At 35.6% G+C, this 16,343-nt stretch overlaps 2 protein-coding genes across 7 annotated transcripts; both read left to right on the top strand.

Moving 5' to 3' along the window:
• Positions 1-162: 162 nt before the first annotated feature.
• On the top strand, positions 163-3,352 carry Rpa-70 (replication protein A 70). Its single transcript, XM_076907616.1, has 13 exons — positions 163-217; positions 292-339; positions 527-723; positions 800-948; positions 1,013-1,106; positions 1,284-1,446; positions 1,552-1,756; positions 1,830-1,942; positions 2,022-2,188; positions 2,281-2,512; positions 2,570-2,653; positions 2,726-2,920; positions 2,998-3,352. The coding sequence occupies exons 1-13, from the start codon at positions 188-190 to the stop codon at positions 3,109-3,111; spliced, it is 1,791 nt and encodes a 596-aa protein (XP_076763731.1). The 5' UTR covers positions 163-187; the 3' UTR covers positions 3,112-3,352.
• A 1,098-nt stretch (positions 3,353-4,450) lies between these two features.
• LOC143430933 (uncharacterized) lies at positions 4,451-15,956 on the top strand. 6 transcript variants are annotated; one of them, XM_076907517.1, is made up of 8 exons: positions 4,451-4,527; positions 9,835-9,971; positions 10,056-10,180; positions 10,814-10,953; positions 11,954-12,165; positions 12,724-12,964; positions 14,931-15,169; positions 15,577-15,956. In XM_076907517.1, exons 1-8 carry the CDS (start codon positions 4,518-4,520, stop codon positions 15,808-15,810), a joined length of 1,338 nt encoding a protein of 445 aa, XP_076763632.1. In that variant the 5' UTR covers positions 4,451-4,517; the 3' UTR covers positions 15,811-15,956. The 6 variants fall into 6 exon arrangements, with proteins under 6 accessions (XP_076763632.1, XP_076763930.1, XP_076763714.1 ...); XM_076907599.1 differs by lacking the exon at positions 4,451-4,527 and adding an exon at positions 5,230-5,251; XM_076907449.1 differs by lacking the exon at positions 4,451-4,527 and adding an exon at positions 8,527-8,675.
• The last annotated feature ends 387 nt before the right edge of the window (positions 15,957-16,343 follow it).

Below are 16,343 nucleotides of genomic sequence, written 5' to 3'. Positions count from 1 at the left end.
ACGACATCTTACTTGTTATAGTTTCGGTTGTTATCGTTGGAAAAATAGCGGGAATATTTCTGCTTCGGATTCTAGACCCTAGGGCACACTAAATTAACGGATCGTACCAAGTACAAAAGCGTATTGTTCGCTGCGTAGAAAGATTGTTAATTTCATTTTTAACAGGTGTCCGTTATTGTTATACAAAATGCATTCGCTTACGGAAGGTGCATTGGACGTAAGTATCGAAATTACCTTCGTATATTCGTGACTTTTGTTTAATTCCTTTGTTTAACATTGTTTGATTTTTAGAGAATTATGAATGGGATCGATGTCGATAAACCGATATTGCAAATATTGGTAAGTAACTTAGGTATTCCGCTTTAATCAACTGTACATGGAAATATTAATGATAAAGATATTCAAGTGTCGAAATTTGATGCAATCGCATATCGAAATGTTAATAATGACAATATTTTGCGAATGTAACATCGAGTTTTAAAGCATTTAGTTTTATGAATACTGTTCATACCGTATTGTTTTTCAGGGTCATAAAAAATTAGCCAGTTCAAGTAGCGGAGAACGTTTCAGATTACTCGTGTCTGATGGAATACGGGTCAATTCGTTTACAATGCTCGCTACTCAATTGAACCCGTTGATAACGGATAATATACTGACGGAATTTTCTATTTGTCAAATAAATAGATACGCTATAAGCATGGTGAATAATGCAGGCAAACAAAAGTATGTAATAATTATTTTATATCCTTTGTTGAGTATAACTTAAAGCAAATGTATTAAGAAATTTTGCCTGTTTTAGACGAGTAATGGTGATACTGAACATTGATGTAAAAGTTCCTGGTAACGAAGTTGGACACAAAATTGGAAACCCAACAAGTGGGGAACCCGATGGTGATTCTAGACCAGCACAATCTGCTCAACCCGTACAAGAAACTTCTAGACAGCAAAGTAATATCAGTTGATGATGATCGTATTAGTTAATAGTATCTCCAATATTTTCTTTCCTCCTTAGATAATGCACCACAAAACCGTAATGCACGACAGTCTTTGAATGGAAGTGATATATCAACCACACCAATTGTTACATTAAGTCCTTATCAAAATAGGTAAATTTCATTTCTGAATTGATCATTTAATATTTTGCTACACATGTTACAGCTAAATAGTACATCGTTAAATATGTTTTTGAAAATTAAAAATTGTAAAACAAACATAGCTTATGACCTACAGTTTTTGTATGTCGTGTTATAATTTTGTAATCAGTTGAATAACTATTTTTACAGATGGGTAATAAAAGCTCGAGTTGTCAGCAAGTCTGACATCAGAACATGGAGCAATTCTCGTGGAGAAGGAAAGTTATTTTCCATGGATCTCGTGGATGAGAGTGGTGAAATTAGGTGCACAGCATTTAGAGATCAGTGTGATAAATTCTTCAACATGCTTGAGGTAATTGTTATTTCCTTATATTGTTCAGATTATAATATGTTATATCATTAATGTATACTTATATATGTTTAGATTATATTGCTATATTTATTATTATTATTACAGGTTGGAAAGGTTTATTATATTTCCAGAGGTGCTTTAAAAACAGCAAATAAACAATTTAATAATTTGAAAAACGATTACGAGATGACTCTAACCGGCGATTCAGAAGTTATTCAATGTCATGATTGTGAAGACGATATACCTACTCTTCAGTACGATTTTGTACCAATAAGTAATATTGAGACACGAGAAAAGAATGATATAATTGGTAAATATTGAATCAAGTGTGTGCGACTATAAAATATGTTTAATATATTAATTATAATATTCATTTGTCACAGACGTTTTGGGTATTGTAAAATCTTGTACTACTTTGCAAGTACTCACATCCCGTACCACAGGTAGAGAATTGAAAAAGAAAGATGTTGATCTTGTCGATGAAAGTAATACTATGGTAAATATTTTATTATCCGAAGTAAATAATTAATTTGCTCGCCGTAATCGACAATTGTAGTAATAAAATGTGTTTTCAGGTAACTTTTACATTATGGGGGTCACAAGCTGAGCAATTTGATGGAAGTAATAACCCCGTTTTAGCTGTTAAGAGTGCACGTATTGGTGAATTTAATGGAGGAAAAAACTTATCAACCTTAGGCTCGACAGTTATGCAACTCGATCCAGATATTCCAGCAGCGCACAGGTACAGAATTTATACCTAAATATACCCGTAAAAAAAGTATTATCATTACAAATCCGATTCCTAAACAAAACTATGCCTTTATCTCAATGTAGATTACGAGGTTGGTTTAATACCGTTGGTCGTAACGGTCAGACCAAAACAATTTCAAGAGGACTTGGCGGTGGAAGTGGAGCAAGTGGTCCATGGCTTACTTTCAAGGAGGCAAGGGATATGGAATTGGGTTTCAATGGTCCTGAGATATATACAGTAAAAGCAACTGTTAATATGATACGCACTGAAAATTCACTGTATAAATCTTGTCCTACTGATGCATGCAAAAAGAAGGTAATTTTCTTATTTTACAAACGTTGAAATGTTGATTAAAGAGATTATATTTTACAGTTAATCGACCAAGCTAATGACATGTACAGATGCGAGAAATGTGATAGGGAATATCCCAACTACAAATATCGTTTATTAGCGAGCGTAAATATGGATCAAATTTTTTTGTTTGTTTAAACAGAAATTTCGTTTATTAATGTTTAGCGATTTCTTTAGTTAAGCTTAGCAGATTGGACAGATAACCAGTGGATTTCGGCATTTAGCGAAGAAGCAGAGAAAATATTAGGTCTCACAGCCCAAGAGCTGGGAGAATTGAAAGAAAATGATAATGATGCTTTCCTCGAAAAATTTGGCGATGCAACATTTAAAAGTTTCATACTTAAGATAAGGGTGAAGTTGGAAATGTATAATGTACGTTTTATTGTTCTAAGATATAAAGTTGTAATATTTTTACAATCACATGGTAATGTAAGTCATTTTTATTACAGGATGAGAGTAGATTAAAAGGTACATGCATCAATGTATCTCCATTGGATTACAAATTATATAATAATCATTTAATAACTCAAATCAAAGAATTGGCTGGTATCAGTAAGGTTTGAAGTTCGTTCGTCATTCATATTACATCTTTTATTGTTCCTTAACGTTTCATATTCTCAGAAAGATAAGTATTTTTTTACGTTGTTAACCCACTACATATTTAATACAAAATGCGTTTTTTTTTTATTAAGAAATAATATGTTTGTGTTGTTATAATACTATTTGATATTATTATGTATTTGTATCGTTCTCTATAACTATGTATAATGTTTCAGTATTTAAAATAAAAGTTTAAAAATTGAATTACGTGTACATATAAAATATTAGAAATAATCTCAAATAATATTATGGCTAGTATAACGAGGTAATAAATGCTGATTGCAAGTTCCACAGCGCCCACGTATTTAAAATGATTCATTGCAATCATTATTACGTAGTAACGTATCATTATTTAACGAGGTCACTGAAACTATGAATGTGTAGCATTACATTTTTTATCTAGTTGTGCATAACTAGAATCGACATTACGCAAAATATTACAGTTAGTTAAACGTTTATATTAACTTAATCGTATTTACTCGATCTTTATTATCAACGAAAAACTAGGACGTTACGTTAAAAGTTTGTACCGGTACTTGTAGTACATATTCTTATAACAGTGACATCATTGAAGTTCTAAATACATTTGTAGTAACGTAATGAACCGATAAATTAATAATATTAGCACGTATGTCACATATATGTACACTGACAGAGTATCAAAAGCTTAGCGACACAGAACTACTTTATACTAAAAAAACTAAAGAAAATAATATAATTTTTTCATTTGAGGCTTCAAATCTATTTAACTACATATATAACTAGTAAATGAATATTATACGACTGATATCTTCTTCAGATAATGAAACAGGGTGAAAGAGTTGAATAATGAGTAAATGATAATATATTAAATTTAAATAATAACATTTATTGGTAGAGTAATAATCAGTTTTTTAATACCGTGTATATTATCAACACTAATTATACTGAATTGTCTGCATAACACACAGTTACAGATATTAATATCATTTTTAACTTAAGGATAGCATTGTTATTAAAAAAAAATAAATATATGTTAATATTTTAAATATAAATAAAAAATGTATTTTTTTCTCTTTCATCGGTATTATATGCAAACATTTTTATTAAAAAACATATATATATACATATACATATATATATATATTATATATAAAATATAACATATATATATATTGTGACTCATTCAATTCATTTCATTAACGTTTACAAATCACTGGTGGGTAAGCTGCAGCTGGAGAACGCGTAGTGCGCATGCGCACGTGAGTACATCACCTTCGTAAAGCGCCAAAACGACGTTCTTTTTCGCAGTACGAATTCAACCTTCGTAGTGAGTTCGCGGATCTTGTGTGGTGCAGGGATTTTGCTTTGTCGTCTTCAATAAAATATCATGGCTATTTGTAAGTATAAATATATTTTTTTTACATAGATTACACATGACAAAATGTCTATACCAAATTTTATTATACAGATGTAAATGAAGAATATAAAGAGCAATGAATATATATATATATATATATATATATATTATTTCGTATCTATATACGAATATCATTAATAAGATATTTTAAGTAAATGTTAATCCCATCAAATTAATATTGAAATAAACGAACCGAGCTATATTCCTTATACAGAAATATTTGATAATTGTTTCTATCGAAAATCAGTAACTTTTTATATTTTTAATATTTTACGCATAGTAATTGAATATATCGAATGAATTAAAATATCGGGAAAATCTTCAGAAAGTAGACGTAGTAATTATTGCGCAGAATATCATGATCTCTAAAGTATCGATCTTTCATGATTATATATTTTTCGCATACTCAAAAAACTATATTCGCAATATTTATTCGTCGTCTTTTTAGACGCCACGATTCATTTTTACTCCCCTTTTTAAATAAAACCTGCCACTGTATCCTTCGAACGAACGACAACATACAGTATTGTAAAAGTTACGAAGTATCACTGAAAATCTCTCGCGAGACTTCTACAGAATTTCAATTACCTTCACGCGGAGTATCGAATTCACCGTTAATGCAGCAACGTAGTTCCGAGAAACAGGTTAAGGTTGACCTCGAGTTACGCGATCTCTTTGTTACTTTCTACAATTCAATATGAACGGTACATCTGTACATACAAATATGCATAGATAATCAACTTTTTTCATCTAGTGATATCCTAGTAAATTTATATTAAGAGATTACAAAGTACAATTAAGAAGCGGCATTAAAGAATTGCCTGTTAATCATTGATAATAATCTATCGATGTGATGCATGGTAAAAGATCAATTTTACCTATAACTGATCTATAGTGATTGTTAGAAAGCTGGTATGCGTTTACACGAGGAGATACTGTGGGTACGATTTCTTTTCTAGTCGCTAGCTAAATATAGTGTGCAGAGAGGTGCGGTCGCGTCGATTTGACAAGCCGGCCGGCCGGCCGGCTTTCTTCAGTAATTATATATATTATGATTTTACGAATCTGGACGTTGCGAATGTGTAATTTCTATTAAAAACAAATACGTCCTCGTTTGACTGAGATTTTCAATGATTTTGATTTACCAGAATTTTTTAACATTCCAACTATATCATTTTTATGTTTCTGGTGTAATATAATGCATGGAATAATATTAGAACGACTAACAAGCAAATCCTCCGATATGTAATAAACATAGAGAAACGTATGTTCGCCATTCTTATGGTGGGATCGTGATTTTCAAGATTACGGTATGACATCATTCCTCAGCATTTCTTGTATAATTACGGCTTCTAGATTGTTTCGCAACACGCGTTTCTGCTATTTCTTGCGAGAAGTTCTCTGTCTACTTTCTGGAATCCTTCTCGCGTAACGTTTGCCGATCGCAATCGACTGAGACAAATTCCTTACGTTTAGAAAAGTCTGTTCTTAATATCAAGGCTCTTAATAAAGAGAAGAATATCCTAGATGCAAAGCAATTAGTATGTAGATAGCCGCAATTGTGAACTTTCAAATTGAGCTGTGAAACAACTTTACCGAGGATGTGATTGTTTGCTGTAATATTTCCTCTGGTACTGGAAAAAGAAGTATACTGGAGATCTTTCAGGTTCTGACGACGAACTAGATCTAACTTCCGTCGAATGTAAAAAGGATACGCGTTAGACATTCATGTCTTAGGTTTGTCTCGTAGGTTTTTCCTGCTGGATAACACGATTCACCATGCTAGCAAAGGGAAGAGAGTTGCCATGCGAGGTCAGTGACAGTAAGGCAGGCACGGCCATCTAGGTTCGCCAAACGCGCAACCGTTTAACTGCTACCAGCTATGCAGTGATTAGCGTTCGCGATTAATTAATGCACATATACGTATTTTACTATAATAAAATATACTTGCGTCGAACACGGCTACATAGAACACGCAATACATATTCAATGAACGGTGAAACGAAGAAATTGACCAATGGTTTTTATTGCGCAATGGAAATTGACTCAATGGCTCTAATTTTCGCATTGTTATGTTAATTGCGAACGTAACACGTCTTGCACGACGAAGTATCTGATTTAATCGACGTCGCTCGTATCTGGTGCGTTTTATGGGCATGCAAAAGAAATTGACTTTGTAGATTCTACAGCTAAATCGCGTTTAAATTTTTAGGGATACAATCTAAAAGAATGGGTTAACAAGTGGAAACGCAAGTTTAAAAATAAAAAGTCTCTCCTTTCCCTTAATTATACAGTAGTTTCTTAAACACGAATTCACAAGAAATATTTAAGGAAGTTTCAAATGACATTAAACTTTGCACATTATTCATATGCGCATAAAGATGCTCGCATTATAGCCGATCACTTCTTAAGGCTAGAAGCACACGAGCGTTGAAATAACGGACTTCACAATGGTAATTGGTAATGTGTGTCGTAGCATTACGTTATTTTATATAGTACCGATTACAGTAGAACGAAGGTTGCCGTGACCGATACGGTCCGACTGATTCTATACAAAATAATGTAATCCTATCGCGCATGTTGCTGTGACGACTTTGACGTCTATCATTTCAACGACCATGTAGCCCTTAGGTAACTAAATTTGTTATATCGCGTCGATGAAGACAAATTTTAATATTTTCGACTTGCTACGTCCTTTCCTTCCCGTGTTACCTAACTTGAAAATATCAAAATTTTAGATAAATGATCAATGGTTTAACTGAATTCTAGTAAAATTAATTCGTTTTAAAGTTTCTTTCGTGTACGCATTGATCTTTTTCAGAAGAATATTATTAAAGAAGATGAAATCGGAATGTAAATATCGAGCAAAGTCAAGTGTGGGAAAACATTACGTAGAGTACAATTTCATAAAAAAGGAAACAAACACGTACTTTAAAGGTTCAATGTGTAAAACCGACGATAGAGTTGTAGGAAGGACCTAGATTACTTAGAAAATGTTATGCTTCGAGACAGTTATATTTCATCACCACCGTCATTCCGACTGTGATCTGTTTGACCGACGATGATCCGATTATTACGACATAAAAGGTTACGACGTGGATCAGTTTGAGTCACCAGTATACCGTGACATGAAGTAATGGATATCGAAATATCAATGACCTAACTTCAACGACGTATTGAATCTCCTCTAATGAAGTTTTCTATTTTTCTTAGTTTCGTCGGTTACGTTTTCTCACGATACTGACTCAAGATCAACACGAAGAAGCTAAGTTAATATCGCGGACCAATCAACGATTTTGGACTTTGACGCGCGGACAGTGCGAGTTATTAATTTTCGTTTAAAGTAGGGAATTGGTCAACGGTCCAATTTATGGCGTATGGATACCGACGAGCCTTTGCAATGCTTCGTTTACGACAACAACGATGATGTCAGCAACGAGCACGACCCTCATGACACAAGCTACTATTTATAAGGCTTACGTTTGTTCAACAAAATCTTCTCGTATACATATCAGAAAGCATTTCGATGGATAGTAGGTGCAAAGGCAATCGGTTTCGCACGCGAGTCTGCCACAATGATGATAGAATTCTGTTTTATCGATGCGGTGTGACCGATCCTGTATAAAATACCGTCCGATTTAATTCATGGTGGACGGCGCGTTCAGAAGCGTATTATACGTATTCTTAGTAGGAAAGGTGGCGCGATAACATAAATATTTCGCAGTGAATTAAGAAAGTGTTAGTTGAAAAATTGTTTAAAGTTATGTTGGAGATTTTTTATTCGATCGTTTCAGTTATGTCTACACTGGCCAACTCGAAAGTAGAAATAAAAGATACGAGCAATTCGGATTTGAAATAATAGAAAATCGGTAACAGCTCGAAAGTTTCACTGTGATAGTATTGACTTAGGGAATAATCGTTGCTGTTAAGGTTAAAGAATATATTTACTGAAATTAGTATTTATTAATTTAATGCGAATTTGTTAATTGCGATGTACTTAAATGAAATGTGAAATGTGCGTGGTGCATCGTTCTGTGTTTTTACGGAATCTACTAATCCAGACGCTCGTGTTAGCGTTAATCTTCAGCGATTTTGGGATGCAATTAATATCGTTACTCAGGTCCCCAGGTAAATTTTTAACGACACTAATTTCTACCACTAATTACCACTAACTCGTAATGGAAGATTTTCAGCACATACGTATTAATTATTAACATAAGAGCGATAATGATCGAAGAGTACATTTACCGAATTTTTGCGACTCTGCCCTATGTAAAACAGGTGCACGTGGTTGCAGTTTACAATGATAATTAGCGCGATGAATTTTTCGAACCTAGATCATACCTTTTAAGGCGCAAGGTGTTCCTTTGTAACGTGCATAAGGATGAGCAGGTGCAGTCCATTAAAGTAGAAGAAAAGGTTATGAATTAAGAACAGGTGAAATGTCCTCGAATAAAATAATCAGATTCACGATATATACCTGATACGACGCTACTCCCGACTGCATTATTGTCATAAATTGGTGCGGCAGGAATAGGTTCAATTTATGGTCAAACGACGCAGTCCGTTTGCAGCTGACGACGCACCAGAGAAATAAAAATAAAAAGAATTATTTTTTATGATTCCTTGTTGAGTGGAATGGCTGCTTGTTGGCTGGGATCCATATCCAGCTAAGGAGAAATGAGTATTTAATTGATGGCAATTAGGTTGGAGTTAAAAATAGAGGAGTGAAGAAATCATTCCTTTTGTTAATAATGCAAAGTTTAATTAAATGGCACGGCACGTGCAGATCAAAGTTACACTGAAAGTAAAACAGAAATGTAATCAACAATAGCTAGCGAAATAATTTAGTAATATTCTTAACTATTAGTTTCTTGTTGCTTTACTTTTATCAGAAACAGATACGTTGTAATGCCTGTAATCGTCTTTCGATGTGCAAAAATTCGTCGGAAAATTCGAAATAATTAGAGAAGATTCACGGTCGAAGAATGAGCTATGATGTAATCTAGATTTGCGATTATCGCAGACAGGACAATACATTGATCGATGCGAGTTCTGCATTGCCCTACTTTTGCTCGCTGCCTCATCGATTTTACAGGATTCCTGGCGTCCAGACGTCTAGGCGCTTCTGATTCTATTTTCTTCCACTAAATCTTGAATACCTTCGTCCTCTTCTAATTGGACTAGCTTTTCAAATCTTTCAACTGAACCCATTAACGCCAGCCAACCCTGTTTGAGGACGATCTATTTAAATATTCTCTTACAATTTTTTTCTTACCTTTTTCAGCACTTTCTACCGAGGACAAATTGGAATACAATTTCTACCCTGTCGCAAGCGGACAACTTCAGTTCCGAGTCAAATCTCCAAACGATGCTCACGTAGCATTTACTACGGGTCCTCAGGAGGGAGAACCTATGTACGAAGTAAGAAACAGTCGATAATATATTTTAGGGGGGGGGGGGGAAGTAAGAAAGATTGTAAACGCATCGTGTACGTAAAAATTTCAGGTCTTCATTGGTGGCTGGAGCAATAGCAAGTCAGTCATTCGTAAAAACAGAACAAAGCCAGATGTTGCAGAGGCTGATACACCTGGCATTCTAAGCGGTGACGAATTTCGTGGATTTTGGATCAGGTATGTCGGTTGTTTTAAAATAATAATGAGCGAAATAGCATTAAGGAGAGATAAATTTTGGTAAATATGCATTTCACTGCCTTCTCCTAACTCTTAGCATTTGACTTTGGTTTTCTTTTTAAATACTTTATTTCGTTACTAAAAGAAGAACTCATTCGGAAAGATTGAAGATGTTAGTTTATTATTTCCTCTCTGGATCCACTTAATCTCTAGTTTATGATGTGCTATAGGAGCCAGCTTAAGTTTAAACGAAAGCTTCATGCGTCACAGAAGCATGCGTATGTGAGATTATAAGAAATATCTGTTATTCGTCGCCTGGGACTTAGAGAATGACCCAGATCTAATCCACTCGCAAGTGTATTAATTCGCCTTCCGAGTATTGGATTAGGATTGAGATAGAACATCTTCTTCAGGTTCCACACGAATTCCATCATTAGCAGATTAAACTAATATTCGAAAACTTAAAAGATCTTTTTTATAGTTTCTTTGAAACAAATATAAGCAATTGAATCTATCCATATCTGCCATAGAATTCACTGTAGTGGTAGCGATCATTTTTTGTGAATATTTTTAAGAAACTAGGAGAGATCTACAATTACATGTATAATCAAAGTCTTTTAATTTTTTTATCAGATGGAGCGATGGCGTTCTATCGGTAGGTAAAGAAGGCGAACCCAGCGCGTTTCTCACGTATGCCGATCCAGAACCATTTGGAATTGGTTATTTTGGCGTATGTACCGGCTGGGGCGCTTCCGGTGAATGGTTGATCGAAGGTAATATTATTTTCTCATCCTATGATATCCCTTATCCTCAAATCATTTTACCGGTTACGCATTGAACCGACTATATATTTTAGTTTACGTACAGAAATAGTTTTTACGTAGTTGTAACAATATATCAGTTACCTTGAAGAAGCAAAAAAAGAAGATAAGTATTATCACAGGTACGCTTCTTTAAATAGCCTAAAGATTGCTGCCTTGGTAAATTTTCTTCGGTGTAATCGTAAATCAACGACTGTAATTTTGTACCGCTTGGAAAAATATTCAGAAAAATTATTCTTACCAGACAATATTCGAGATATACAATTGGATTGTCATTCCCTAAATATTAATACGATTTTCTTATCGGTATTTTATTGGATTTTGGACTTTATTGGACCCCGCTAACGCACCGTCGACCATACAGCCATATGTGTAGGTGGTCACGATCGTTGTACGTAAAGTATATACGAAGCCTGCTGTGAAAAAAATATTCGCATTCTTACTCTTTAGACTTTCAGCATGTTGGCTTAAGTATGTTTGGTTCCTAGCACCCTTCACCTTTACTTCGAATGGTGTCACATTAGAAACACTTTGTAACGAACTTTACCGTTAAGTATTAAAATACCTGTGCTCCTTTCTATTGGACACCATTCGATAAAACAGTATACACGCACGAAATAAAAGACAGTAGACACATCCTACGTAGCTCCGCTTCTATTTTGCTTCAATGTGACCAAGAACGCTCAGTTTCAAGCTCACGATCGAAACGACCGAGATCTTACAAATCAAGAGAACTCGTTGAAGATAAAGTCGTTACAGAAATACGAGAACAAAGCAGTCTCAAACCCCGAAAACGTCTATCGTTTATATAAAAATGATTAATAGTAAAGTAAGACCGACGAAGAGGAATTCCCAAAACTCTCAGGAACAAGAAGCGCGAATAAATTAATAAGAAACGAGTATCTTTTGATTGAAAATGAAATTGATACTGAAACCTTCTGATTCCTATAAGGATACGGTTCCATGTCAACGCGGAACGAGTTAGTCTACAGCTTTAAGAATATTAAAAGCGGCTCGGTCCTCGTCGAAGTCAGGGCCAAGAATAACGCGCATATTGCCTTGACCAACAAGAAAGGCGAGTCAAGCCCAATGTACGAAATTATGCTTGGCGGTTGGGAGAACACGGCGTCCGTCATTAGATACGATCGCAAACAGCCTGATAAGGTTCGAAATTGTCAGAGTTTTATAGCCGGGATCTTTCATTAATTCCATTTCCTTTAATTCTATCTTCTAATAATACAATCAACGTGGTGCTGTCGAAGTGGTGTTACTTAATCCAAATATTTTCCGTATTTTCATTTAAATAATTAATTATTCGGCACAGAGCTCATAGTCTCATAGAATGTAACATGTGCAGAGGTGGCATAACGTGGAAATTATTAGTTCGTTTATTGCTGATGACGTTGGCGCAATTTACGAGATTAATTATGTCCGATTCGTATATTGCCGTTTAATCTACGTTTCGTTACATGAACGGTGATTATAAAACACCAGCTTAATGCGTATGTGCACAGACGGCGTTCGAATTAATGCTCGATGCCATTAAGATGGCTTTTCGTCCTGTTAAATGTTTCGTTTTGGGCTTGTAAAGGCACATCCGGTTGAATTAGTAGAATAGAAAGAGTTAAAGGAATTGGAGTATGGAGAAGTTCCCGGATAGCGAAGCAAGATGATGAAATAAGAAAAAAAAAGAAATAAACAAGTGAACTTGTGCACCGACAGGTGCGCGTAAGCACGCCAAATCTGCTGAACGAGAATGAAACGAAGAAGTTCGCGATCTGTTGGCTCGACGGTCGTGTCATGGTCAGGGCAGGTGGTCTTAACGGTTCTGTAATCATGGAATGGCAAGATCCTAAGCCGATCGGCATCAGCTACGTGGGCGTTCGTACCGGTTGGGGTGCAACCGGCAAATGGAAGCTTCAATCTCTGTTGTACCCACCCCGTCCGACTTCTAATTATAAAAGTAATTTGCCTCATTTATTTCTATTTCTTTTTCTCCTTTTTTTCTTCTCTCATCGTTGCAAATTAATCATGTACGCGGCGATAAAAATGATCGGATCGTTCGGTTGCCTTCAGACGTTGAAATCTGAAACTATTTTTTAATGATTCCTCTTATTTCTTTGGATTCGTTCTTCCGAAAGCGACCACTGACCGATCGACATAAAACTTTCGAGAGGAACAGTTGAATATCAATTTGGAAATTTTAGTTTCGGTGAATTAAGTGAATTTGTCGAGTCACTTCTGCTTCTCTAATTTCGACGATTTTTAAATCGCAATTGTAAAAGTTAAAAGTTTTATTTTATAGTTTCTTTCTGAAACAAATGTCCGTAACTAGAATTTTAGATGTGGGATCCATCGTCCAAACTCTCGCCTCTTTCTAAATTTTATAGCAATCGCCAAGCGGTCTTTATTGGAAAAACGCTCTCCTTGTTTATTTTTATCACGTTTTTGAGGGTTTGGGATTTAAGGTAATAATGGAAACCAATTGCTTGTGAAAAAAACTACAGTCAAACATTAATACAACACACGCTATATCCCTAGCTTTCTTCCTCTTTAACAAGTCTTGTGATCTTACTCGGGTGCCAATGCTGTGACACTAATATTTTATTGCTAAGACCTACTCAGCTGCTACAAGCTATAAGTTATCTACAACCAAGATATTCTCAGTAAATGCACTCTGCGAGACTTTTTGGCCGTAATATATTGACTGAGACGATCTTATACCTCATTTCTGATTTGCCTCGATTGGTAACGCTTGCTTTAGTTAACACATCAATTGCTATGTCCGGTTGTTAAGGTATTAACACATTTACTGTGCGTGCCCTGCGTAAATAGTCGATGAACCAGTCCACACTATACAATCCATAGCAAGATGCATTCAATAACGTAAAACTTATGAAATGTTTTATTCAGTCACCTGCACATATAGATATCTAAGAAGAATAATTGCACGCCTTTAATTATTGTGCGTATCTCCACCGTTAGTTATTGTGTTAAATCAATGCATAGAATTTTCAATCATAAAATATATCAATTGTAATTTTTTGGCACACAGTACTCGAATATTCATGAATTTAAGATATGTAACTGATATCTACAACAATGTTACGTGATAGTATTATTACGTGATGGCACAGCGTATGATTTCTATATCGCATAAATTTTTAATAACATCGTGTGTCATCGCAAATATTTTTAAAGACACTTTCCTGCTGACTGACCTTCGCCTTATTTATAATTCTTAAAGAAAGAAGAATCGTAAAATTCTTCGTCGTTCTAAGCGCTGCTTCTAATACGACTCATCTTATAATTGACCTTAATACAACTCTCTGTGCAATCTTGTCCGAATACCGCAAAAGCACATTTAGAAAAAAAAGATTGTCATTTTATGTGTATTTACCGTTCTGCATACGTATTTTTTAACATTAACAACATAATAAATGCCTTTGAATTGTGTGATTTTTTATTAATTACAACGAGCATGGAAGAAATATGTTCGATCGGGGTGCGCATCGAGAAGCATATTTGTTTTATTTTAATAATACGCTTTTTTTTTTACTACCTGATGTAACCCCGATCAATTTTATAATACGAAAAAAGAATAAAATTCCGGATGGCCCTGGTCTCCAGTCAACGCGATATTCGAAAGAGTAATAGGCGTACCAGCATCGACACTAAATCCAAAATTCTACCCTCAGCAGCAAATTTTATGTCGATTGGCAAACGGGGTCATTGGAAGCACAAGAAACCACAAGAAATAATAAACGTAGTACGGGTAACCCTCGGTTTACGTCGATTCACTCGCCATTTAATTCCGAGACTTTTCCTTTCTTTCCGAAAAAAAGCGGCGTGAACCAAGAGCTACCTGTATTTCATTCCCGAGCCTACGTGTACGTGTATGTATATATTTGTCTGGTTGCTGCTTTTAGATACGAACGCGTCAGCTCCACCTGTGGAAGGAGTGATAGGCATCGGAGAATTTTGTTGGTGCGAATCATCGGGTGGAATGGTTCCTCCGGGTGCAGTAAAAGGAGGCGAAGACGGTGAGCCCCTGTACGTGGGCAGAGCTCATCACGAGGGTGCTCTACTGCCTGGCAAAGTGAAGCCCGGAGATTCCGTCTGTTACGTGGCTTGGGGTGGTGACGAACACGGAAAGTCTGATTACGAGGTAAAGTAAAGAACTCATCTAAATTATTTTTAAGAAAGTTGTGCGATTGGTTACCAACCGACGAACGCACCTTTGAACTTTCGTTTGCAAGGTCATGTAGAAACCTTATGTAAGAAGTTGCAAGGTAAATTACAGGAGGATTAATGGCCAAGCGAGTTATAATGGCTAAGTAGATATTCTCACTGCGAGGGCAGTAATACCTTCTTAAGTCGTTTGTATTAGCCTCGAGGACACCCCCAACTCCATGACCTATCCGAATGTTTAAACAAGGCTCCAGAGAGAGGCGATGCATCTTGCTATCGAATATTTCTTACATTTAATTTCAATATTTTATTTATTCTGAGACCCGTGAATGTGTTAAGTAGTACTATAAGGAACAATCGTCACTTATTCATCATTCGTTTTAGGTTCTCTGCGGCTGTGATCCTGCATGGGTGCCGACGAGCGGAAACAATGTTCCTAGCAATGCGATCCCCGGTGGCGAAACGGAAGATGGGGAAGCACTCTACGTTGGTCGTGTCCACCACGAAGGCACTGTAACGATTGGCAAAGTGCAGCCCTCGCACAGTGTATGTTACATAGCGTACGGTGGTAAAGAAGTTGCATTCCCCGAATACGAAATCATGGTCCGAAGAGATTAGATGGAAATCAGCTGCACCGACGTCGATGAATATGTCAATTAATTGTAATCGCCTACAGTGACATTTTTAACGTGACAAAACACAAGCTACAAGAATGAACTATTTTAAAGATTCCATAAAAGAAATATATATATATATATATATATATATATATATGTGTGTACGTATACCCAGACAACACAGCAACGAATCCAGAGTGCCGATGGTATGTCACACTGCCAGGGCACCGTGTCGAGGCTATGTTTTCTTGTTATGTATTCTCTTTGTCGCGTACCTGAAAACAGATGAAAACGTTAATAGTCCAGCCATCGAATCTCAATGATTACGCATATTTTAACAAAACGAAAGGGAACCGATATACCGTGTATCGTAATATTAATGAGAATCTCTTATGTGTGCAAACTAGTCTAGTTATAAATGGGTGGATCTTGATTTATGTTCATCGATCTGTCGGTGCACAACTACGCGTACAACTGCATACTTCCGCGCGAAGTATAAGTAAAAATCGCAAGCCATGTAGAACACGCAACGCA

Source organism: Xylocopa sonorina, chromosome 1 (assembly GCF_050948175.1).
Source record: "Xylocopa sonorina isolate GNS202 chromosome 1, iyXylSono1_principal, whole genome shotgun sequence".
Classification (NCBI taxonomy): Eukaryota; Metazoa; Arthropoda; class Insecta; order Hymenoptera; family Apidae; genus Xylocopa; species Xylocopa sonorina.
The sequence above is the reverse complement of the archived record's forward strand: the minus strand, read 5'-3'. Positions and strand labels throughout refer to the sequence as shown.

What these genes read in the sequence shown, in the direction of transcription:
- Rpa-70 (XM_076907616.1), top strand. Translation starts at nt 188, where the DNA reads ATGCATTCGCTTACGGAAGGTGCATTGGAC. An exon ending in GATATTCCAGCAGCGCACAG is followed by an intron (nt 2,189 to 2,280) that starts GTACAGAATTTA and finishes ATCTCAATGTAG; the next exon opens with ATTACGAGGTTGGTTTAATA. An exon ending in TGAAGTTGGAAATGTATAAT is followed by an intron (nt 2,921 to 2,997) that starts GTACGTTTTATT and finishes TTTTTATTACAG; the next exon opens with GATGAGAGTAGATTAAAAGG.
- LOC143430933 (XM_076907449.1), top strand. Translation starts at nt 8,549, where the DNA reads ATGAAATGTGAAATGTGCGTGGTGCATCGTTCTGTGTTTTTACGGAAT. An exon ending in ATCGTTACTCAGGTCCCCAG is followed by an intron (nt 8,676 to 9,834) that starts GTAAATTTTTAA and finishes TACCTTTTTCAG; the next exon opens with CACTTTCTACCGAGGACAAA. An exon ending in AGGGAGAACCTATGTACGAA is followed by an intron (nt 9,972 to 10,055) that starts GTAAGAAACAGT and finishes TAAAAATTTCAG; the next exon opens with GTCTTCATTGGTGGCTGGAG.